Below are 25,600 nucleotides of genomic sequence, written 5' to 3'. Positions count from 1 at the left end.
TGTAATTTACTATAATAGCAAATGCTACTTTTAGTTTTTATTACTTTTTCAAATCATCATTACAAATACTGATTTTCAAACAGGAGCCCTAATGTTGTTAAAAATGGAATGTTTGTGCTTGTGATATCCCATTGTTTCTAGCACAAATCTGCCAGCAATGTTCATCAGAACAACAGGGGTGCTCAGGTAATGAGATATTCCCAGTGGTGAACACATGCTGTTTCCATCACAAACAGAACAACAGGTAAAGCTCAAACTCCCATGAGAATGATCCCTTCATGGAAATTGTGCTCTTCAGGAAGTGGAAAACCTACTACATAAACCTGCATCATACATCATTCCAGTTACTTGCATTACAACAAAATGTGTCTGCAATAAAACTACTTATGATCATATGAACAACTTCTTCAAAGGGTTTTATCTAAGGCTGCGTCTATATCTTCAGTTTTTCATATGCAGTTTTTGATGTCCAAAGTAGGAGTGGAGTGAAATAATAGTAACATCTCTCAATGATATGTTCTCACCCATTGTGATCCACACCTGCTTTTGGCTTCAAAAACTAAATCTGAAAAACTGAATGTGGGGATGCACCTTAAGTGGCTTAAGTGGTTTTTCACCTTTTAACCCCTGACCTTTGCTGCAGTGAAAACACTAGTTTCCCCATGTTGGTGGCTGTTAAGTGTTGGGATCTAAACAAAACATATGGAAAGGGTGCGGTGACATATCTCGTACATTAAACAGAATAGGTAACACCAGTGTACAGTTATGTATCCAGACATGAGGCATATAGTACAAGTTCAGAGTAAGGCTCCATGCATATATCTGTGTGCTCACTCGAGCCGTAGCCTGGTCCAAAGCACATAGCCGGCTGATGAAGGGAGGTCCTGAGCTGCCTCACTGCTAATTGGGGCAGGAATAAGACATGCCCTATCTTTTGCGGTGAGGCTGCACGGCTCATTCATGCATTGAGTGGTTCAGCTGCCAAGTGTCCACCTGGCCAATCACAGCCATGCCCCTTTGCTAGGGGCATAAAACTGCCTGATGGGGTGCTCTACAGCCCATCAAGCCAGGGTTTCAAGGAGCTGCGGAATGGAGAATGGGGTCCGGGTCTGCTCCTCTCTAGTGCCCGTTTGAAATGCACCTCTATGGCGGCCAATTACTTGCTGATGTTTTTGCGGCTGGCTTAGAGCCACCATATATGGATATTTGCATGGAGCCTAAGACACAGGTAGTCAGGAGGAGAAGGCAAAACACAGCCTTGCTGGAACCAGCACAGATAGGAACCTTTGCATGACAGCCTTCTGCTTTATATAACCTACAGGTGCCAGACAATTGCTGGGAGAATAACTCAAGGTTTTCACAGTCCTAAAGGTCCAGAGCACCCATGTCAGAACTATCTCAATGGGTTCTTGCTACACTGTTTTGAGTTGTGCACACCCATGGGTGCTCTGCTTAGTTTCCAGAGCTTTTTGCCTGCTCTGCGGAAAGCTTGGTGATTGCATCTTGTTTCTGAGTTGGAAGTGTGTGTCACATGTGGTTTGAGTAAGCTGCTGGGGTGACTTCCAGGAACGCCACATATACTCCTTGCTTAACTCAGGTGATAGCTATACTGCTTTCTTGCCAGTCTTGTATTACTTAATACCCTATAGTGATGTTACAGTGTATTCTGACCCTTACTACATTTTTAACTACTCTTTTGTCTCATGATTCTGTTCCTTGCCGCCATTTTGGATTTTACCTAGTTATCCTGACTACAATTGTGTCTGTTTGTCTGACTCTTTTTGTTTGTTTGTCATCTGTTCTGAGGGCATACTCAGAGTAGTGAACATTGACTAGTTGCCACCTGTGGGTTAGGTCAGGGCCTGGCAAGTAGGCAAATAAAAAAGTACATTACACATAATAGAGTACAGAGCTCATAATGGAATACCAATATCGAATAATATGAGCAGAGACAGAATTATGGGAAACACAGCCAGGTGGCATAACAATATGCATGTAGATGTTGTTTCTCCTGACCCTGATTGATGACTCATCTCCTTTTAAAAGATCATCTCAACATATAAATGTTACTATATTAATTGCTTTTGGATTTGGAGCTCTAGGGGAAAGTGTGATCACTCTAATTTGTTACTAATTAGAAATGAGAACAATATAAAAAGATCATAATCCTGGACCGCTTGCATACATTGAGGCGATAGACAAGGCAGACGATCACCTCAAGATCAGCATGGAAGATGATATTTCTGAACTTGTTATTGACAATGGGTCTGGGATGTGCAAAGCTGGCTTTGATGGAGATGATGCACCCTGTGCTGTCTTTCCTACCATTGTGGGTCGCCCCAAACATCAGGGTGTCATGGTTGGAATGGGACAAAAGGACAGCTATGTGGGAAATGAAGCTCAGAGCAAGATGGGTATCTTGACCCTGAAGTACCCAATTGAGCATGGCATTGTCACAAACTGGGATGACATGGAGAAGATCTGGCTTCACGCTTTCTACAATGAATTGAGAGTTTCCCCTGAAGAGCACCTTGTTCTATTAACTGAAACACCACTTAACCCCAAGGCAAACAGGGAAAAATGTCTCAGATCATGTTTGAGATTTTCAACACCCCTGCAATGTTGCCATTCAGGCTGTACTGTCTTTGTACGCCTCTGGGTGTACTACTGGTATTGTGATGGACTCTGATAATGGTGTCACTCACACAGTGCCAATCTGTGAAGGCTATGCACTGCCTCATGCCATCCTACGTCTTGACTTGGCTGGATGTGATCTGACAGACTACGTCATGAAAATTCTTACTGAGAGAGGTTATAGCTTTACTACTACTGCAGAAAGAGAAATTGTGCGTGATATTAAAGAGAAGCTGTGTTACGTGGCCCTAGATTTTGAGCAAGAAATGGCTACAGCTGCATCCTCTTCTTCCCTGGAGAAAAGCTATGAACTACCTAATGGACAGGTCATAACAATTGGTAATAAAAGATTCAAATGTCTAGAAGTCCTCTTCCAGCCTTCCTTCCTTGTAATGAAGTCTTGTGGTATACATGAAACAACATACAACTCCATTATGAAATGTGATGTGGATATTCATAAGCATCTCTATGCCAATACAGTACTATCTGTACTGGAGGTACCACAATGTATCCAGGAATTGCAGACAGAATGCAGAAGGAAATCACTGCCCTAGCTCCAAGCACCATGAAAATTAAGATTACTGACCCACCAGAACACAAGTACTCTGTCTGGATGGGAGGATCTATATTGGCCTCTTTGTCAACTTTCCAGCAGATGTGGATCAGCAAGCAGCAGTATGATGAGTCTGGTCCCTCAATAGTCCATCGTTAATGCTTCTAAATGAACTGGTCCTTGTATGAGTGTACCATGCACAGAAAGATCACATTGGCATGGCTTGAAAATTGAATGAAAATAGCAGGAAAGTTCTACTTTTAGTAAATCTAAGGTTGTACTTGTTGGGTGTGTTGTTATATAAAAAAAATGTTCAATAAAAATATCTGATTCAAAAAAAAAATAAATCTAAGGACTAATTACAATAGAAACGCTCAAACCCTTTCCACCCCCAATTTAATGCATTGTTCTGAAAAAAAAAAATCATTCTGGATGCTGCTCAGTTGGAGCTCTCAAGATGGTTGTGCTGCTTTTATGTGCAGCTATATACCCAAACATTATGTTCTGCCTTGATTACTCTGTAACTCCTTAAGCTCATGAATGGGTTATGTTCATAACAGTTGAAAAGTTTACATTGTCAGTGATCCTGAAAAAAAATCTGAAACTTAATGAAAAGAAAAATGGTAAAGATCACAACCCAAATGTAACTTTATCTGTGGATAGCTCTAGTTTTATGACACTTAGAAATGCAATAAGTAACAAGAAGGGTTGTTCTCAACTTCAACCCTTACAGGACTCGGCCCTGTTTTTAGTTTTTTCTCTTCAAATTCTAAAAGCTGTCAATTTTTTATTTTTTTTGTATTTTTTGCTATCCATTTAGTATGTCTATAAGTTATTGAATTCTATTCTATAACTATGTAGAACTCTTAAGAGCAAAAGGTACAAGGAATCTCGGCACTCACATGAAGCCACCAGGTTTGGTTTAAATAAATTTCTTCCTCTTTATTCACATCTCTGGAACAACATGCAGTTACAGCTTAAAAGATCGACGCGTTTCAATGCTCGTGCGTCTTAGTCATGACTAAGACGCACAAGCATCAAAACGCGTCAATCTTTCATGTGAGTGCCGAGATTCCTTGTACCTTTTGCTGATTTGGGACCCGGCGGTGGTCTTTCCTTTTTCGTGCACCAAGGCTGATACCAGAGGACTGTGGACCATCACACTGTGGGGTGAGCTGAACACGCACCTGTGAGGATGCTATCTGCACATGTTTTATGTAGAACTCTTTCTACAGAGGATGAAAACATTCACTCATTTGGCATTTATGTTTTAATGAAAAATTTTAATTGCACCGTTTATCATATGGCACAAACCCCGTGTTATCTTTATTCTTCAGGTCAGTTCAATTTGGACAATAGCTAATTTATATAAATATGTTTTTATTTGCTATTGTTATACAATTTAAAAAAAACACTATTCTAAAAAAACTTTAGTTTTTGCATCACCATCTTTCTAAAGTTGTACCTTTTTTATGTGTGTTTGTGATGAGCTGTACTTTTTGTTGTGCATACCGTTTGTACTATTTTTTATGACCTTTCTTGGCATATTATTAAAGCGCGGTGACAAAAACACATTTTTATACAATTAGTTTTTTTACAGTGCTCGCTAAGTGGGTTAAATAATAGATCATATGTATGTACCTTATAAATACAGTCGCAACAAATATGGAGGGATTTTAAAAAATGTTTATTAAAATAAAATGGTTTGAATGGGGAATTTATTGTTTCATTTTTAATTTTTTAATTTTTTTAAACATTTATTTTTTTACTTTTTAAACTTTTTAATTTTGTCTCAGGAGGGCACTAGAAGCTGTAATACCTTGATCATACCTTTATGGCCCCTTCCACACTCTTTCACGTCAGAGTTTGATCAGGGTGCGATCAGGGTTTGGTCAGTGAAAAACGCGCATTTTGCATCAGAGTGCAATCAGTTTTCAGTCAGTGTTTGTTCAGTGTCTCAGTTTTTCACGCGTGTTTTTGATGCAATTTCAATGCGTTTTTCACGCGCAGAAAATGCGTGTGAAATGGACTCAGGACTCCATCTTTTCTATGGCAATTGATGCGTGAAAAACGCATTGCACTTGCATTGCACTTGCAAGTGTCTCAGAGTGCGATGCGTTTTTGATGCATCTCCATAGACTTGTATGGTGTGTTTTTCACGTGCGTGACTTGCAAAAGTAGAGCATGTCGAGATTTAAACGCGCGTTTAAAAATCGCGCGTGTGTGCATGAAAAAGAATGCAAGTCTGAAAAGACCCATTGGTTACAATGGGTCAGAGTGCAATGCAAGTACTGCGCGTCAAAAGCACGTGCAGAAAACTCGCGTGAAAAACGCGAGTGTGAAAGGGGCCTATTACCTTGCATGCACCTGACAGCCAGTATATTTGGGTTATAACGTAGGGGTAAAATCTGGCAGAAAAACATCCCTGTGTCATGACTACTTTACTGAAGAAGAGTTTGAAGAACAGTCTCACTGCTCTTACAGTAAAGAACCTCCTTCTATTTTGATGTAGACGCCTTCTTTCCTCAAAATGTAGAGAATGTCTCTTTAAATTTACAGTCCCGGGCAGGAATGGAACGAGGGGGTACTCCTGCTCCAGCTGGAAGAGACCCTGTCACCAGCACATCAGCTTATCTGGAGAAACAGCATGGAGAGCAACAGGAAGCAGGAAGTAAGTGACTTGTGTTTAGTCTTTGGGGAGTTGGGAGTGTGTTGTCAATGTGGGAAAGAGGAGGATGTGTCTGTTGTCACTGGGGGAGCTTAGATGTTTTCAGCGAGTGGGAGCTTGGATGTTTTAAGTGGGGGGAGGGTTGTGTGTTGTCAGTGGGGAAGGGTCTGTGTTATCAGTGGTGGATTAGTGGGGAATGTGTTACCTTAAATGGGATTTCTGGGATTAAATTTTCTTTATATATGGTATAAGGTGTTTTTGTGCACCTGCATTGCTGTCTGTCACTGCTGGTCACTGTTTGTATATAGAGACTGGCAGTGATGTGGTACCGATTGCATGCACCTACTACACAGCCAGTTTTCCGTTTGAAAGGCCATAATAAATACCCCCCAAGCTCCTCTCAGAAGCCAATTTTGCACAGTAGTTCATCTGAAAAATAACTACTTGTGCTGGAAAAGCAGCTTATCTGACTTTTGAGGTTTACCCAAAATTTACTTGAGTACAATCATAATATACAATTGTATATAAAAGGGTTTGTGAGCACTAGTAAACAAAATGTACAAATACAAGTGCTCAAAAACCCTTTTATATGTAATTATAATAATATGATTGTACCGACGTAGAGTCCCTTAGGCCCCTTCCACACTTACGTTGCAGGTCACGTCGGAGTCTGATCAGAGTGCGATCAGGGTTTGGTCAGTGAAAAACTGACGTTTTGCATCAGAGTGCAATCAGTTTTCAGTCAGAGTTTCTTCAGTGTCTCAGTTTTTCACACGCGTTTTCAATGCAATTTCGATGCAATTTCAATGCGTTTTTCACGCGCAGATAATACGCGTGAAATGGACTCAGGACTGAGCTCTATCTTTTCAATGCAATTGATGCGTGAAAAACACATTGCACTTGCATTGCACTTGCAAGTGTCTCAGAGTGCAATGCGTTTTTGATGCATCTCCATAGACTTGTATGGTGCGTTTTTCACGCGCGTGACTTGCAAAAGTAGAGCATGTCGAGATTTAAACGCGCGTTAAAAAAAAACGGGTTTGTGCGCGTGAAAATAAGTGCAAGTCTGAAAAAGCCCATTGATTACAATGGGTCAGAGTGCAATGCAAGTTCTGCACGTCAAAAGCATGCGCAGAAAACGCGTGTGAAAAACGCAAGTGTGAAAGGGGCCTTAGGATGAAGTATTTTATCTAATTTCTAACTATAATAATCTAGTGCCCCCATAATAAATTAAAACCCCTCCATTATCAGTTACAAAATTATAGCGCAACATATATACATATATCAATATATCTATATCTTTATATATCCACTTGTATCTCTTTCTAACTCCCTCTCTATGGGAGATATTTATCAGGACCTCTTCGCCAGTGGGGTGTGAAGGGGGGGCGCGGACAGCTGAGCAGAGGGCACGGCCGGGATTAGGGTGGCACGGGGCGTTACTGTCCCAGCACCAGCGCACTTGCTGCCTACCCGATACATAAAGAGGCGGCATATGCGAATATGCTGCAAATATGCAGTGGCGGCATACCATACGCTGGCACATGAGCGGCGGCATATGATAAATATTCCCCTATATTTATATCAAAATTATATTTTTCCGGGGGTTTAATTGCAGAGACACATCCATAATAAATGATATCAGAGGGCCCTATAATATGATAAAAAACACACACATATAAGCTTGATGCATTTATTAAAAGATTCAACACACAATAGATTGAAAATAAGTTACTCCATGTTATATATGCATATATTTTGTTTTTAGATTACACAATAACCCATTGTCCAGTGCACCAATGGGACTTTAAATCCACAAAAGTAACAAATTCAACAAATACAGCATTGTCAGTCAGCAAAATTACGCAACAAAGAGACAATGAGCAAAAGAAGACAATAACAAAAAGTCCAGATACAGAGCAGACTGAAGAGAATATAATAGACACAGTTAGCAAGCCGACACTCCAATATAAAACAGAACAGTTACAATAACGTTGCCAGATTGGAGAACAGATTTATACAACCTGCGCCTCCTCAAGTGTTGTACTCAATGCCAAAATCTTGGATATTACAATTTATAAAGAAAAAAGAATCGTACCCTTCTTTTCTGTGTGTTCTTGTTATGTTACAATAAATATAACAGACAGTGACAATACATAAACATATGTAAACTTTAGGTCCACCAGACGCCTTGGTCTGAGCAGCTTTACACTAATATCTGACAGTCAGAAGTTTTGTGTTTATCAACAACACATGCCATGCCACATTACCAGTGTCGTAACCAAAAGTGAAGAAATAAGCATAAACTGATGAATATCCTATTATTGTGTAATGCAAACCTCCCACTGTCATATATACATATATCTATATTCTTTATGGTTATTTTATCTTGAAGTTCCAGAATACAGTGAACTTGCTGCAGCCTTACGGAGTAGCTGAGCTATGACTGTGATTCCAGAATAATCTCCATGTTATAAATGTACATAGTTCTATTTTCAACAGATTAATTCAGTTCTATTCATTCAGTGTCTCTGAGCCGTGTCTTCTACCTGTAACGTCCATTGACATATATAGAGCTGTTTCTAGTTTCTTTTACAACCCCATTATACATAATACGATTCGGAAATCGAATGTTGTAAATATATGAATAGATATGGGATACATAATGATTATAGATATATAGATAACCCATGTATGTTGGCATCTATATACTGCCATGGTATCAATTTGAGGTAGCAATATCATATCATTTGGTATTCATTAGATAAGAAGATGCAACAAATATGAGGTTTTCTGGGATCACCAACATATGGACAAGTGATGGAATTGTCATAATGGATGGAGATGCTATGTCTCAGTACTGAGGGTAGTTAATGACTGAAATAGTCACAGTTATTATGTAAGTTCTGTAGGGCTTAGGACTATTAGGTAAGCAGGGCGCAGTGCAATATATGAGCAATACATATTTATTACCTTATGTCATTTCCCATCATTGATCTCTTTTTAGTTCATCCATCGGACCATTTAAAATTATCCCTATGAAAATGGATTGATTAATACTGATGCAAAGTGGGATTGATACGGCAGTCTCTCCCTCCATCATGAACAAGTCTGTTTGATAAAATATGCATGCGGCAAGAGAAATGTCAGGTCATCATTAACTGTTATCATTATCTGCCATTTTTCTAAGAGGCTAAAGATGTTAAAAACTAGTTTACTTTAGCAATATAATCCTTTATACAAAATGAAACAAATATACACAACGTCGCTCCCGTTCCCCTATCAGATCCTCCTGGTAATCCTGGTGTGGAATTGTGCCATAGCTTGTGCCTATCCACTGATGCATATACCCTAAACACTACTTTGTGGCCATTTGGCATAGAGGGGCCTTAGGGGGGGAAAAAGTGCAGTTCCTGTCCATATGTCTGGAATAGAGCCAATTTTAGGGCTCATACTTCAGAGTACGGGCACACTAACCCTGAAAAATGTGCCCGATTATACTATCATGAAATGAGAATTATGTGTCGTCAAATACAACGTTACATTGTTATGTCCCACTCTCAGAGATACATATAGAATCCCTTTACAAGGCTGATTTGCCCATTAACCAGAGACCAAAGTTCACTTGAATTCTTAGGGGTCCCATATTGTAATGTACACAGTAGTATAGATGGTAGTGTTACATAGCAAAAGTGCAAAAAGAGCAAACCCTAGTCTAGTAGTACTAGACTTTCTCACAAGAAAGTGGGCCATTTTAGCCTTTCGTCCCCCCCCCCCCCTAGCAGCTGTACAATATTTCAATATTTACTATCCATTTCAGTATATAAAAGAAAGTAACGTTCCCACAATGTTCACCCAGGAAACAGGAGAAATTAAGTTGGGGACTTTGTCCCACATAAGGTAGTTAACAGTAATCGATAGTCCCTGTCTGTGATATTAGGGGGCGTTTTCCACTGTAGCAGATTGTTATGTACATTAAGGGTTATTTATGCTAAAAATATTATGGAAAAATCTTCATTATGAATACAAGGTAATCACTTTGGCTTTGGAGAAATATTATTCGTATTCCTAGCAACATGTATTGTATTTATCTCTCTGAATTAGATTCCCCTTGGTAAGTGAACAGAGATATATTTTCTAGACAGGTTTTAATGTAGCCACAGATTCAACAAATTTACCCTTAGGCCGAGTTCACATGCTGCGCTTGAATTGTGCTTTGAAATGCATTTGAAGCGCAGTGGGAGGAGTCTCTCTCAATCACAGAAGGGTTTACACTGAAACACTTGTGATCAAGAAGAAGCACCGTACTTTTTGCATGCAGGCATTTTGATGAAAACTCATATGCGATCAGGCCCAGATTCTCCCTGCAGAATTTAGTTTCCAAAAGCAATACATAATCCAAAACTATGTGCGAACATGGACTTGTGGCTACTATTCCATTTTGGCGTGCATAATTAGTAGCCTGGAGCACCGGACATCTTGTCCCTGCACTCCATGCTGCTAATTATAATTTTCTTTTCTATATAATCCCGTCAAGTAAAGATTAGCAACAGACAGCTCCAGAATCAAGGTGAAGAGGAGTGGGGCAGAGGTTTTTACATGTTTTTGAGGTGGATGGTTTCCTTAATAATAATAGACAAGTTTCTGTTGCACTTTCTGTTTTGGAAGAGAAAGGCCAAATGAAAGTGTAAACTGGGCTTTAATTTGTTCCCTAAATGTGCCCTCTCTTCCTGAGTTATAAGAAAATGCAGATTGCAAGTCGCATAATGCCCAGAAAAGGTGCTAATCCTTGTGTACACACTTTGAACTTTTTTCAAGGTGTGGTCAAATTTTAAAATATTGCAACATGCTAACCTTAGGAAACTGCACTTCACAATACAATTCACTGTATAACCACACATATTAGACTTACAAAGCATATTACTCTGTGACACAGTATCACAAACAATACGTGCCCACATTTATCAAAACTATGCAGTCTGCACTCTCTACACCTCTGGAGTGTTCCTTAATCTGGTGCCCCCTGCACAGCCCTGGAAGTGTGCACCATTTTTTTTGGTGCACTTTGTTCATGCTGCAGAATTGTGGTGCACGTCATTAATAAATGGGACGCAGTTTCCAAATAAGCGCTAACACACTCCTTCAGATGTACATTATTTCTGTCTTGTTGGACACAGTGCAGCCCGACACAGAACCGGCGCCGACACTTTATAAATACATGTGCAAGGAGTTTGCACATTCTTTCTTGTGCAAAGTCAGACATAAATTTGGAGCAAAGGATTTAATAAATGTGGGACATGGTCTTGAAAAACCGATGATCTTCATGTGGTATTATCTGGATCGGTCCTGCCAAGAGTAGAGGTATGAAAGTACACATCTGGAAATTTAATAATACAACTTTAATCTTTAAACTTTAACCCTACCCCTTCTACTAAGTTGGAATATGATATTTTGTTTTTAAACTACTCTATTGCTCTCAGGCAAAACACAACTACAGACTAACTATTATTTGTTTCTCTCTTGGAACAAAAATAAATGATATATAATGCTTATATAATGATCAGCCATGTTTTTTCTTGACATCTTTAATTGTAGTAGACACAAGTGTCCCAGTACAGTGAAGACACAATTCCAGTGAAGTTGGCCAACGTTTATGTCTAATGTGTTTGATTACCAAAAGGTGGCCATATCCCTAATTCCTATCAACTTCCCTATTTACAAGAATGCCGGATTTGGTCAATTTTGTATGTGTTACAATGGGTATAGTTGAGTAATACCTTTGGTGCCCATATATGTCAATATTGGTATTAGATTCCATTCTTTTTTTGTGTGACTTTTTTGGCAAAAATTTCTCAAGCTTCTGCAAAATGTTGCCAAGCGGTTGCCAGAATGCAAGGGCAAAGAAAATTAAAACAAGAGTTAGATGTGAAAAATCAATCATCCTGCACACCTACATAAAATGACAATGCTACAAACCGTCCAGGCTCAATACACAAACCATGACAAAATGTCTAGGCCAAGGAAATTTTCAATAGGAAATGTTATCATACAAGAGATTCAGCAGGCAGGACTGCCACATGTTCCTGAATATACAGAGCCAAGCATAGAATCATCAGTGCTAGAGCCCAAGTACCAACTCGTAAAAAATCCTTTAGAAAAGCAAAATAAAAGACTTTTAGTATCCTATTAGTTACTGTTTTATTAACCTTTTAATTACAACCTAAGAACAACCCTGGAAGTGAGGTTTGCCATAAGAGACGTCGGTAATGAGTGTTCCTGCGTTTTTTTTCGACTTTCTAACGGATTTGCACCAAATTTGCAACAATTTCATACGTCAAACATTTGTAAACTAATGACAAATCAGGTGCAACACTGAAAAAAAACAAACAGTGAACTTTGAAAAAGAGCTGCAAAAGTCGCAAAAAAGTCGCAAAACGATAAATAAGCGCAAATGAGAAAGAAAAACAAAAACGTTTGATAAATGCCCCCCATTGTGTTTTTGTCTTCTTAAGGTTTACAAAACTTTTACAAAGTGCCTATGAGTCCCAGTATACAGGTGATGTAAGTATTAAGGTTAGTCAGAAAGTTTATATCTAGCTATTTAATAAGGCAACGACTATAACACAACTATAAAATACAGCATGGCTACAACATTTGATAAAAATTTTGTGTTTAGAATCAAAACTCTGCATTTGTTGATTGATATAGTTTTATATATAAATGTATCAAGAAACAAATATACATTACAGGCAAGATGTGCGTATGGTGAAGGCAGCATTATACACAAGGCAGTAGAAATACAATAAGAACCATATATTTGTGAGATTAGAATATATTTCTGGATTTTATATCTACTTAAAGATACTTAAAGTAAAAGCTTGGGCTTCAATATGCATAAGGATGTGGTGGAAAATAATTTTTGTTCCCCTATCCTCAATAATCTGTCCCTGCTGCCTTGGGGCACTAGCAGCTATAATGTGGTTATATACCTCACTTTATTCTTAGCTTAGGAGTCCATTGGGTGTGTGGGTTCTATTGAGTTATTGACAACCTTTCCCATATGATTTTATATAACAGATTACTGTAAAGCATTTATATGACTAAGATCAGAATGAGAAGAAATAAGTGAATAAATTAGAAATGATAATCAATCTGTTCAGAGAAGCTTTCTCTAGAAAAATCCTCCCACAGCCTTGATGCACTTAAAGAGAACCTGTCATCAGACACCCTTTTTTAGGCTCCCCCGTTTCCCCACAGACAGCAAACAGCATATCCCCAAACAGTATTTATAAAAAAATATTTTTAGTTCAATTTTAGTTCAAACAATAACTCTTAGCTGGCTCCCTCCCATCTTATGTCCTGGTTCCTCAGGGCATGTTCAGCTTGGAAAACATTTGTCATCTGGCACCTCCCTTCTCCAATTCACTCCTTATCCCCTAATCTTTTTCCACTTCTCAATGACTGCAGTCAGCACCTTCTTCTGCACATGCGCAGATAAAGTGGAGACAGCTGAACGTCTCCACCGCTCGTGTACCGCAGGTACACAAACTCTGTAGCAACATGCCTGCCCAGCTCACTGCCTAGCAGCCCTGAGCATGATACACCACATGCGCAGACAGCGGTGAGGTCATGCCGGCTGCCATACTGCAGTGGATGAGAAGAGGAAGTGCTGGGTGATGAACTTTCTCCAGAGCAGGTGGGGGGTGGGGGGGGCTCTGATTTGTACTGAATATGCCCTGGATACCCAGGACACAAGCTGGCAGGGAGCTAGGTTAACTTTAATATAAGTTATTGTTTGAACTAAAAATGCCAGAATTTTACAGAAAGTTTACAAGACCCAAATACAGTGACCCATATTATTGACCCATTGACAGCAGAACTCGGGACTCCCTGTTGAGTTGATTCTGAGATCAAATAGGTTGTGCAGTCATTACTGAATGCACTTCCTGTCCTTGACGACCACTCTCATATCAGTTATTGGAGGGGCAATTAGATGTATGGCTCCCATGTACTACAGGAAAGGTTTTCCTAGATAATGCAATACCGATTATCTTTTTAGGGTCTGGTACTTACCCTGTTAAACTTTCCTATTAATATACTTTTATAATTTTTTGTAATTTGCCAAAAAATAGAAAACCATGTAAAATGAAGATAAGTTAAAACTCAATTACTAAAGGTTACTATGTTCAAGCAATCCCGATTCTCGTCAGATTACAAGTGAAGATGTCATGTTTATGGTAACTTGTCTAGTCTTCCAATCACTGGTCAGAGCTATTACCTTGTAACTGTAGAGGCCAGTGAATGGATAAGTGAACCAGGGGACCTTACATTTCATTTTTACTTTCCGTCTGACAAGGCCTATAAACCCCAAAGGCTTGAACCTTTGGAATGGAGATTCCTTTAGCAGGTAAGTCATCTTTATTTTACAGGGTTCTCTCTGTTGTGTGGCATATTAAAACACATGTCATAAAATCCTTTCATGTATTACTATAATATTATTGGTTGCTCAAAGTAACCTCAGTTTTTTGTTTTAAAAAGAAATGCAATGTATTATCTTATCTGAGCAATCAAAAAAAGAGGCCCCCAATGTGTTCAATCTGAATGGAATGCAGATGGGCATGCTCCGACTTTGCCTCAATCAGCTGTAGGGTATAACTGTTCTGGAAGTCAATAAAAGTGAATGGAGCTAAGGCTGAGCATTATCACCTTTGTTCTATTCTCATAGAGGATTTTAGGGGACCCCGCCATTGACATAATGGTTGAGGGTTCCAGCAGCTAGAGCCCCTAGAATCAGTTTTTTGTGCTGTAGCCAGTTATTGTCCACACAGTTACAATTTTTTTTAAAATTTCATTTCAATTAAATAAATTTGGCATTTATGCTGCTTTTTAATAACGCAAAAGGCACAAATGGATTATCATTACGCACAAGGGGGTTGAGGTTCTCCTACATACAGGCAGTCCCCGGGCCCGGGTTATATACAAGATAGGGTCTGTAGGTTTGTTCTTAAGTTGAGTTTGTATGTAAGTCGGAACTATATATTTTATCATTGTAATCCCAGCCAGAACTTTTTTGGTCTCTGTGACAATTGGATTTTAAAAATGTTGGGTTGTCATAAGAATCAAGATTAACAATAAAGCTTCATTACAGACACCTTTGATAACTGTTACAGCTGATCATTGTAGGCTAGGACTAAAGTACAATAAATTACAAATATCCAGAGGTCCCTTTGTAACTAGGGGTCGTATTTAAGTCGAGTGTTCTTAAGTAGGGGACCGCCTGTACTTTATTATATTAAAATTTATAGTCAGTTAAAGGGGGTGGCCACTTTTCAATAAATCTCGTCTCTGCATATATATGTATTGTACTTTTGCCTCCTGTGAGAGCTTCAGTCTTTCCCTGTTCTCCCCAAGCTGCACTCCGAATCTCTACACAAATTCTCACTCTTCAGTCCATCCATAATAGCAGCCTCCAGCGTGTGTTTTTTCTCGGTCCGTCTCACTGACAGACCCCAGTGGGGAGGGGGCGAGCAGGATGAGCTGCTGCAGGTCCCTCCTATTTGTCAGTTTTCAGACATGTAAACAAACCTCCTACAGAGTGAACAGAGTGTCTGCACACAGTAATAAAGGAAGCATCATGAATTTGTGAACATTCAGGGAATACCATTAAGGCAGAAAAGGCACATAGGCAATTTATGTTAAAGAGTGACCAACCCCTTTAACATTGTAATTCATTATAGATAATAAAAAACATGGGTTTTTTATATTTTCTCAAACCATCTTAGTGGGGATGGTCTTTAGACAGTTTTAACACACAAAACCACATTTTTGTGATTTATGTAACATTTATGTAATTTATCAGTAAATTCTTCTATTATTCAAAAAAATTGGTAAGGAAGTCCCATGAGTCATACACTTCTATGTACATGGCAATACATTGTTTTGATTACTTGGCTACATTTTAAATCACACAAAATAACACGATTTATTTTTTTTTAAAAAAAGATAGAGAACAAAATTAGTGTGTAATTGGTGATGAAACAGCAACTTCCTGGAAAAATATTAAAGAATCAATACTCTATTTCTAGTAGCAGGAACATTTGAGACGTACTGATTCTTAATTTAGTGTTCAAAGGACAAATGGAATATCACATAACAGCACATTGAGCAGAAGCTCACCACTAATATATTATATTAAATTTGTGATTTTTCAACCATGATATTCACACATTTTTAAAGAGAATATATTTGTCACTTTCACTAAGTCTTTATATCCTTTAAAGGGATGATGTCACCAAAAATCACATATTTTATAATCAAGCCTATGGACATATTTTTTTAAGAATTTCTGATTAATTCTTTTTGAAATACATTTCACTATCTATATTGAGTAAGTAATAATAAAATACATAAGATGCCTAAAAAGGTTTAGCCAGTCAATTAGACTATGCAGGTATAATTCCATTTTGGAAAAATACTTGTGATTACTTGTGATTTGCTCCCTGTGAATATAAGGCACATGAAAGATACTTGTAGCTTCCAGGATACCAATTGTGCATCACTGCAACCCCTTTTTTTTATATCAGTCTAGTTGGTATCCAATAACCTCCTACAAAGTACCATATATTATAGTATTAGGTTTGTTCCTCTGTTCCAGGGTTAATAGATTCACTCTGCCTGCTCCATATTCTCTAGCAGCAGACTAAATTTGGCTAATAGCAGTTTTTGCAGTAACTTCCGATCTTTAGGTATGAATTTCACATTATGACCTGTTCCCAGTTTTGGCTTCCATTTTGAAGTTTTCACTTTTAACAAAGGGGATTGTAATTTAAACATTGTGGGGCTTATTTACTAAGGGTCAGCGGCCGCACTTTCATCTGTTTTTCGACATTATCGGGATTTGCACCGCTGGGACAGATATTTAACAGGGGATTGTGTCGCACGCAATCAGATTGTGATGCGGCTACGCTGGCTTTCATCCAACAGAAATCGGGGGCAGGCCGTCAGACGATCCGACTGATTCGGACTGAGTGCGGGATTTAACTTTAAAATTGTGTCGCAAGATCAAGCACTTATATGCAACGGGGAGAAGAAGGTGAACTCCGGCGGACCTGAGCGGGGAAGCGACTGATACAGGATATTGGGCGCACAATCTTAGAGAATCATCGCAGAGTGCATTCCGGTCAGACAATGCACTTTCGGGGAACTCCGCGGACGGGCAAGTAAATGTGCCCCATTATGACTGAACTGATACATTAATAGCAAAGTATCCATATTTTTAAAAAAAGCCTTTAAAAAAAATTGATACTTTGCTTTTCATTAGTGTCTGTTAGTTTCTGTTTGCCTTTATTTTATAGCCATCTGTTTTTTTTATCCCAACTTTTTGCTCAAATAATGGAAGGTCTAACAGAAGATGTAACACATACTAATAGACACCAATGAAAGTATATTAAAATTAATGGGGAAAAAAAACTGAGCCATCATTCATCTGAATGCAGATGGGGCCTTACAATTACATGAATATAACCTCATTGAAACAACTTTAATTCTATCCCTTCTTAAATTTGAATATATGTTTCTGTGTGGCCTGATAAGAGGGACCCATGCTTGTTTGGTTGTACCAAGTTTGCAAGATATCTCCTATCCACAGTGTAGGGGAGAACAAGCTAAACTGCCAAACTAGGCCAGTCTAGAGGTACTGCTAACATGGTGTATTCTGGATTCAAGAACTGTATACCTGTAAAGTACAATGGAATAGTCTGCATTTTAAAGGTTAAGGCATAGATATATAGAAAAAAAGTTCTCTCTCTTGTGGAAGGTGCTTGTACTCACTGAACTTCACTTTAAGTATAGTATTACTGAACATATAGAGTAGCTTAACTTTCAGAAAATCTCAGATACAAATGACAACACACAAATACACTATATCAAAGTATATCTGAAAATAAAACCCAAAAAGTAGTTATTAGAAATTAATACAAATATTAAGTGTCTATATCCATTCAATAGGTGTCAGCATAATTGATCATATGATCCTTTGAATTCACCCATACTCATGGACTCTTGGTTTGTCCAAATATGCTTGCCTGCACAAAAAGGGAAATAAGTTACCCCCTGGTAGTATCTCAACTCCAGTAGACTTGATAGAATACTGTACATTTCACTGTACAGGATGGGACTCATTTGTCCATGAGATGCACCCAAAATTCAAAGCATAAAATAGGAGAAATTTTGCAGAAATGCTATTGCAGAAATTAATAGTGCAAGTGACTTTGTTGAGTAAAGCAGTTTATAGTTTATGTGCGTTGCTTCTGCTCTTCTTTCGCCCGTAGTGAGCAATATATCTGAAGACCTCTACACAGAATAGAGATAAAGAATGGAGGCTGAAGATGAACACTTTCCATAGCTAAAGAACGTTTCCTTTGACAATTCCAGGGACCTTCTTTAAAGGGAACCGGTCATGAGAGAACTTTTTTTCACTGGTGGCAGATTCCAATAGACATTGTACAGTACATAGCAATCATGTTTTTAACTAATCTCTGCATTATTGGTTGTGGAAATAGGCTAAAGTAAATTTTACCTGGTTCCCTGCCAGAGCGCACAACCAAGTCCTCACTATCTAGTAACAAAGCCTAGCAAAGCGACTCATGCGCAGTGAGCAGCGGGGTGCCTTGTTGCTCACTGCATACGTCTGAGTTTCAAGGCTCAACATGAATGTGTGAGATTTGCTTGTGTGGTGAGCCGGCACCATGAGTGGTAGAGGGAAGCAAGGGAAGATGTTGGAGGCGGTTGGGGTGAATAATGATGAGCAGGGCACAAAGAGAAGCAATTATGGAAACAAGCAGGTGCCAGTTACAATTTGAAATGCGCCCCCCATCTCGGGACTTGGCTGTGAGTGCTGGCAGGGAAACATTTAAAGTTTACTATAGCATATTTCCACAACCAAGTAACACAGACATTAGATAAAAACATCATTTCTATGTACTGTACAATGTCAGAACATGTTACCAGTGAAAAAGATCCTCTGGTGACAGGTTCCCTTTAAAGAGTTAAGTCGTTACACACTTTATCAAGCTACTTTATCTCTCATCTGTCAGTGGCTATAGAACCGAAAGCTGATATTACACAAACTGCTTAAATAAGGAAGAAAGGCAGAGGAAAAAGAAGGACACATGAACAGATTTCTTTAATAAAGTATATTACAAAGTTTACTATTATCATCTGCACTATTAATTTATGCAAATTTGTTAAACTTGTAGTTACGCTTTAATAACTGTAAATTAATGTATTTTTTTTCCAGGAAGATACATAGCGGTATAAAAGATGAATGCACTCGTCACTTGTACACAAGGCAGTACAGCATATCCATAAGTTCTCATTATACCCAGTGGAAGAATACAATGTCCTCACAGTACACTGTCTTGCCTTCCACACTTTCAGTTTTTAATAGTGAATTGAGATATAAAGCACAAAAGACACACTGCATAACAATGACAGGGAAATAACACAACATCTAAAAACATTCTAAGCATAATAATAGCATCAAATAAGACTGGTTGGATTGGCTGCCAAGTTCAATGCTACAATAAATACATTTAAAGAATAGTGGAAGTAAAAGCAGAGGTAGAAAATCACCCAATTTAAGAATTCAAAGTGAAACATGCAACTAGATCTGAAAAATACTTTCAGTCATGTAAAAATATATCGGACGTGTCTTAATCTGCAGCAATAGTGTTCTTAGCGGGCCTTACATCTGTAACAGCATATATACAATCACAACCTTTTTCTTTTCAAAATCTCTTCCCATATAGACAAAAATATACTAGTTTCGGAAAGTCTTCAATATACAGGAAATAGCAACCATCGGATACTGCACCTCATCTGAAAAGTATTCAATAATATCATCAATAGATTTTATATTACAAACCTGAGGATAGCACTATGTGTATTCATACTAACTATTTTCTAATGAATTTTATATCAAATCTACATATGAAAACTCCTCGTAAGGAGGAATAAGTGCAGTCTAATCATATAATGTGTGGGCAAAGCCATTGATTCCACTATTCTACATTTTCAGTTACTGTATGTACAGGCATTTATAACAATATCCCTTGGATAGAATAAGGATTGGTGGTAAATAAAGTAACAAACCATAATATATTCATTTTTCTCCAATATTTGGCACACATGGCATTATTCGGACTCATCCGTGTTGTGTCATTCCTCTCAGCTATTTAGACAGGGGCCTATGCCCCCCTAGCATGTTACAGCACAGCTTATATCATGGCTATGGGATTTGGTAAGGGGACCATGACCTTTAGTGTTCAGGGGTTCAGATACCTTTTAATCCAATCCTGACTGTTTTCTCTCTATTTCAGATTTATAAATAAATATTTGTGTTTTAAGGAAGCTGAAATTAATTTTAATTCCCATTGCCACTATCAGGACATTTGACCATAACATCAGCTTGCAAAAACTTGTAATCCTCAAGGGAAAAGACATTTGGCCAAATCATGAGTTTTCTATTAGATCAAAGCAAATAGCTTACCATTCAATCCACATTTGTATTGCATAATATAATTGTTAGCTGTACTAGGATGATTTTACACATCATAGGTGTGTTTTTTATATGTACGTCCCATTTCAATAACTCATTTAATTACATATTAGTGTGCAATTTCCCTGAAAAGTGTAACTTTGCCAAAATCCTCTATATACTGAAAGCAACTTTTCCGTTTAGTTTCCCTATTCGCATAATTATCACAAACCTCATGCCCATAATATCCTATGCTAAGCAAGCACATCCTCTTACTTTGGTTTTAAAATATTTTAGAACCATTTGTCTTATAGATTTCTATCCATTATCTGAGTCGTCACTACTCTTTTCCAAGATCATAATGAAGGTGTTTTTTAATGTATAAATATATAAATTCTTTATAAATAGGAAATAAAATATGGAAGTAAACTCCATCATAACCATGTATTTGGACCCTAACTTCTACAGTGAGAATGAAAAGAAACATTTTACTCTGTACTGTATTAAACTATGTGCAGTGTGATTGAATAAAAGATATTTAGATAATTTAGGCCAAATATGTATGAGAAGAAAAATCTGCAAAACATTAAACACTTTTTTTTACAACTTAGTAAGCAGTACACTGTATGATAGAGAAGAAAATCCCCATACAAGGCCCTTGAAGCTGTTGCATTTTAGGCCACAGTTGAGGTGGATCACAAACACAATGTGTGACTGTTATTCTGGGTAGTCTAACTCCTCATTGGCAATCAATGCATCAAAGTCCTGTTTATGCTTTCCTTTACTTTTAGATCTGCTGTTTGTCCGGTTGCTGTCCTGTGCCTCCCCTGTCTGCTGATAGTGGTAGCCTTTTGTATCTGCACTTCCCCAGTCCTGGGATTTTTCTTCTTCAGGAGGATAAGAGTAGCCATCATCCACTGAAAAGGTGTCATCCACATCATATCTCTGGTATGTGCTCTGGTGGAGAACCTCCTCTCTTGCACTGATTTCCAAGGTGCTGTTCCACATACCGTAACCAAAATATATCAGCAAGCCTAAAGGAAGAAGACCATATGCTATTAGTAAAGATACTAGAGGTTTTATTAACAATCATAGTACAAGTTGTACCCTTTTACTCTCACGCATGAAGTTTCGTATTCTTTTCAGACTGTTCATCTTATTTAAAGGAGTTTTGCATAAAAAGAAAATGACAGGTTATGACAGGACAGGCCCGACACCAAGGATCATCATTAAAAAAGCCAAGTAACCAGTTTTGTGAAGATTCCACTATTACACTCATGGAATAGGCTGATTGGTGTTGGTTCTGTGGATCCCAATGGACCTGATATTGATAATCTATACTATGGTATGTTCCCTGCATAAATGAGCAATGACAGGGTAAGACCAGCACAGTGGTAACAGATCTTCTTCCGGGGCGGCTTTGCCGGCGAAACCCTGGGTTGGGCAGATAGGAAAGCTAGCGTCCCGTTATTTGAACTTGTGGTATGCACATTTTTAATTGACTCTTGTGAGTATGATGAACTGAAATAAATTTTAACTTTGTTGGAACGTACCACACCATCTGCCTGCATATTTTCTTCCAGCTACAATATAATTAAAGGAGGAGAATGAGAGTGCAATGGTGCTAGTCTGAATGGTGACATACTTTCAACAGGAGAAACTAAGGATTGGTGCTGTTCATCAGTGGTTTAAGATGGAATAACGAATAAGAAGAATAATATTGGGATTTCCGGTCATAGTGAAATTATTTTCTCTATTTCTGTGGACTCCAATGAAGTATTCACCAACAGTGAGAAACATACGTTGTGAATAAACCATTTATACTTCATTGGAGTGCTGTTTCCTTGGATTCTTCATTTATGTATGCTCCCCGGTGGAAATGTTCCTATGGGTAGGTCATCAACATGTCAGCATTTTATTTAAATCCTAATAAGTAGTTCACTTTTTTGTAGTCATTACATTTTATGCCATAAACTTTTTAAAACATACAAGTAAAAAGTACAGACCAAAACGGGTCATGACTTTTCCGGTTAAAGTCACTTTCTTTGTGAACACCATGTTCCACCGATTTTCATTAGATGTTATCACATGAAAATAAATTCCTTAGGTGTCCAGTTGCATCATGCATCTTAAATGAACAACCTATTGGAAGATATCCAAATTCTGAACTGTGAAATTACAAGGGCAGATTAACCCGAAGATCTTTTCCATGTCCCTTTTCCCCTCTCATGTTTCCTTACATTGTAATGAAGATGAGTTTGGTTGAGAGGCACATATGTTTGACAGTTGATGACCAACCCCTATCATGAAATTTGGCTACATCGGGAGGATAATATGTTGATTGAGATGCTAAATTATTTTATCGCTGACAGCTTCACAAATTAAATATGCATGATGAGTGTTAGAGCAATCTCTTGATGTGCACAGCAGCCTCAGGTCTAGCAGTGCCAGATGGTATATGAGCAAAGTTCTGTTCATAGAAATTTAATGAGGCTCTATCTTGTCCGAGTCATGGTGAGTGCTGTCCTGCGAAAGCCCAATTAAAACTGCAACTATCTGCTCTGATGGTCTCTGTTTGATGAGTCTTTATAACCAAACGATCTGACGTGAATATTAGTCGCTGAAAAAATAATGTATTAATTGCCTTTTATGTGCATTACTCTTTTATGTAACATTATATATGCAGAATTCATAATTCACAGCTGCATGCCAAAGACTTAAGGAGATGAAATGTTGGCAGCACTGTATATTTAATCGCTATGTACCCCTGTGCACATAGTCCAAGAGATGTACAGGAAATCTCTGCACCCTCTACTATGCACCCTGTACTCCATGGGGTACAAGGTAAAAAAATAGAATACAAACTTAAGCTTGTCAGTATGATTGTATGGTTCTCTATTCTCTAAATCAGTGAGAGTGCATGGTAAAGAAAAAAAACTAATATATTATCCATGTATATACAATTCCCTAGAAAAGCCATCTGCTCTTAGTGTCTGAAGAGGATACATCTGGAATTACATAAGCGCTATATGAAGTGCTTACAATTTGGAAACCTTCCTGTTCTCAACAAGCCATGGAGGTCCTCTATGACCCCTGTGTGTAGATTAAGCCATATATTAGCAGACTTAAGCAGTATCTATTCACACGCATATTTATGTATTGTGAGCCCCATTGGGGGCAGGGACTGATTTGGCAAGCTCTTTGCAGTGCTGCATAATCTGTATGCACTTTATAAGAATAAAGAAATTATTATTATAGTGATTCTCTTTATGCAATTTTATTAAATACTTTGGTGTGGCATTTGGGGAGAATCCCTGAAATATTCAGTGGTTATAATGAAAATATAAGGAGGGTTACATACAAGATAGGTTCCATAGGTTTGTTCTTAAGTTGAATTTGTATTTTGTATGAAAGTCGAAACTGTATATTTTATAGATCCAGACAAATTATTTTTTGCCCGTAGTTTTTTGCTGTAATTTGACCTAGGATTATCAATAAAGCTTCATTACAGACACTTTACGGCTGATCATTGCAGTCTGGGACTATAGTAAAGCATCCAGAGGTTACAGGGGCAGAGGGGTCCATCTTTAACTAGGGGTCGTCTGTAAGTCAGGTGTTCATATGTTGGGGACGGCCTGTATAATTAAATGACAGAAAGGGCAGCATAAAGGGATTGAAATATGGCATATCTGTTATTTTCAGAAACACAGTAAAGTACTGTATATTAAATATTAAAATTAAAAGTTATGCATTCAATAGGTTTACTTGTCCACACCTTACAACCTACACTTAAAGTGGTGGCTACTTTACTTCAGTCTTAGTACTGTGTGTGTAGGATACATATGTGATATTTTGTGGTGTCAGGATATAAGAAAAGTCAACAATATACATCTTTTAAAGGGGTATTCCTGCAAAAAAAGGTTACACGAGGCGGCTACTCCACGCCCCGGTAGCCACATTACCCCTCCTACTCACCATGTTCGGCGCGCAGCTGCTCGTAGCTGCGCGCCCTCGTCCGCCGATCCTGCCGTCTGCGCATGCGCAGAACAGCAGGCCCGCGCCTGCGCAGCCCCGGCTTCAGAGCAGTGACCGCGCAGGCGCGGGCCTGCTGTTCTGCGCATGCGGAGACGGCAGGATCGGCGGACGAGGGCGCGCAGCTACGAGCAGCTGCGCGCCGAACATGGTGAGTAGGAGGGGTAATGTGGCTACCGGGGCGTGGAGTAGCCGCCTCGTGTAACCTCAGATGCGGCTACTCCACGCCCCAGTAGCCGCATAAGTAAATTAACATATTTGGGTAATAAAAGTTTATAAAACAGTGCGGGGACGTGAGGATTAGCCCTTAAAAGGGCTCTCCTCACGTCCCATTGATTCACCTACCACCCGATCTACCTTTATAGGTAGATTTGTGGTGGTAGGTGCCCTTTAAATATATTCAGGATAAGAAAATAACACATTCTCTGTGTCTAGGGTCCGCAGACATTGTTCTTCTGTCTGCCGCTGCACTGAGCTCCTCTCTCCCTCTAGCCCATATCCTTGCATTCCAGGATGAGTTCACACACACAAACCCACACACACTGACTTCCTGCCACTGCGTGTAATGTGGGTGATTCGGGGCACATCTGAGCACATGATATTACAGCAGCCTGCATGGAGAGGATTAGAAGTCCATGTAGGCATGCTGTGATTTTATGTGCATGGTTTACAGTTTACTAATGTTAGGAGGATAAAGGACATGAGATGTCACCCTGGTCACTTGACATTAGGCTATACCCCCTGACTCGCTTTAGATACCCCTAGATAACAGGCAAGCTTCTAACTATGATTTTATGGAGATGGGAAGGAAACCATTTTTAGCTTAAAGAAGGGTGTCAGTTATTTAATAGGCCTCTATGGGAACCGGCCACTAGCTGTATTTGTGAAAAATGTAGTGATTGGTTCCCTTTCAGGCAGAGATGATTTGTGGTTCCCATTCTTCACACACCATTTTTTTGGTGCACCTTTAACATAGGACGTGCTACACATTACTGTAATACTGAGCACTGAAACGCCCATTTCAGTGCAAAGATTTGGGAAGCTCTGTGTAGCGCTGTGTAATCTGTGTGCGCTGTATAAATAAAGGAATTATTATTATTAATTTTAGAATTTTGTGTCATGTTGGCTATAGTGCAGCGTGTGCCACAATCTCGGACACTTCTTAAATACACGTGCA

General features: G+C 38.7%; 2 protein-coding genes across 7 annotated transcripts in view; one reads left to right on the top strand and one right to left on the bottom strand.

Moving 5' to 3' along the window:
* The first annotated feature begins 2,227 nt into the window (after nt 1–2,227).
* ACTRT3 (actin related protein T3) lies at nt 2,228–3,355 on the top strand. Its single transcript, XM_072139574.1, is given in 4 exon segments — nt 2,228–2,573; nt 2,576–2,620; nt 2,623–3,125; nt 3,128–3,355. Coding segments are annotated over 4 exon segments (1,122 nt in total).
* Nucleotides 3,356–12,441: 9,086 nt separating this feature from the next.
* SLC7A14 (solute carrier family 7 member 14) overlaps nt 12,442–25,600 on the bottom strand; it is a 113,017-nt gene continuing 99,858 nt past the window's right edge. For all 6 annotated transcript variants that reach the window (XM_072142824.1, XM_072142827.1, XM_072142821.1 and 3 more), the window contains one exon: nt 12,442–21,425. In XM_072142824.1, the coding sequence (XP_071998925.1) occupies nt 21,109–21,425 (317 nt within the window). In that variant the 3' untranslated portion in view covers nt 12,442–21,108. The remainder of the gene's footprint in view (nt 21,426–25,600) is intronic.

The sequence above is a fragment of the Engystomops pustulosus genome, chromosome 3 (assembly GCF_040894005.1).
Source record: "Engystomops pustulosus chromosome 3, aEngPut4.maternal, whole genome shotgun sequence".
NCBI lineage: Eukaryota > Metazoa > Chordata > Amphibia > Anura > Leptodactylidae > Engystomops > Engystomops pustulosus.
The sequence above is the reverse complement of the archived record's forward strand: the minus strand, read 5'-3'. Positions and strand labels throughout refer to the sequence as shown.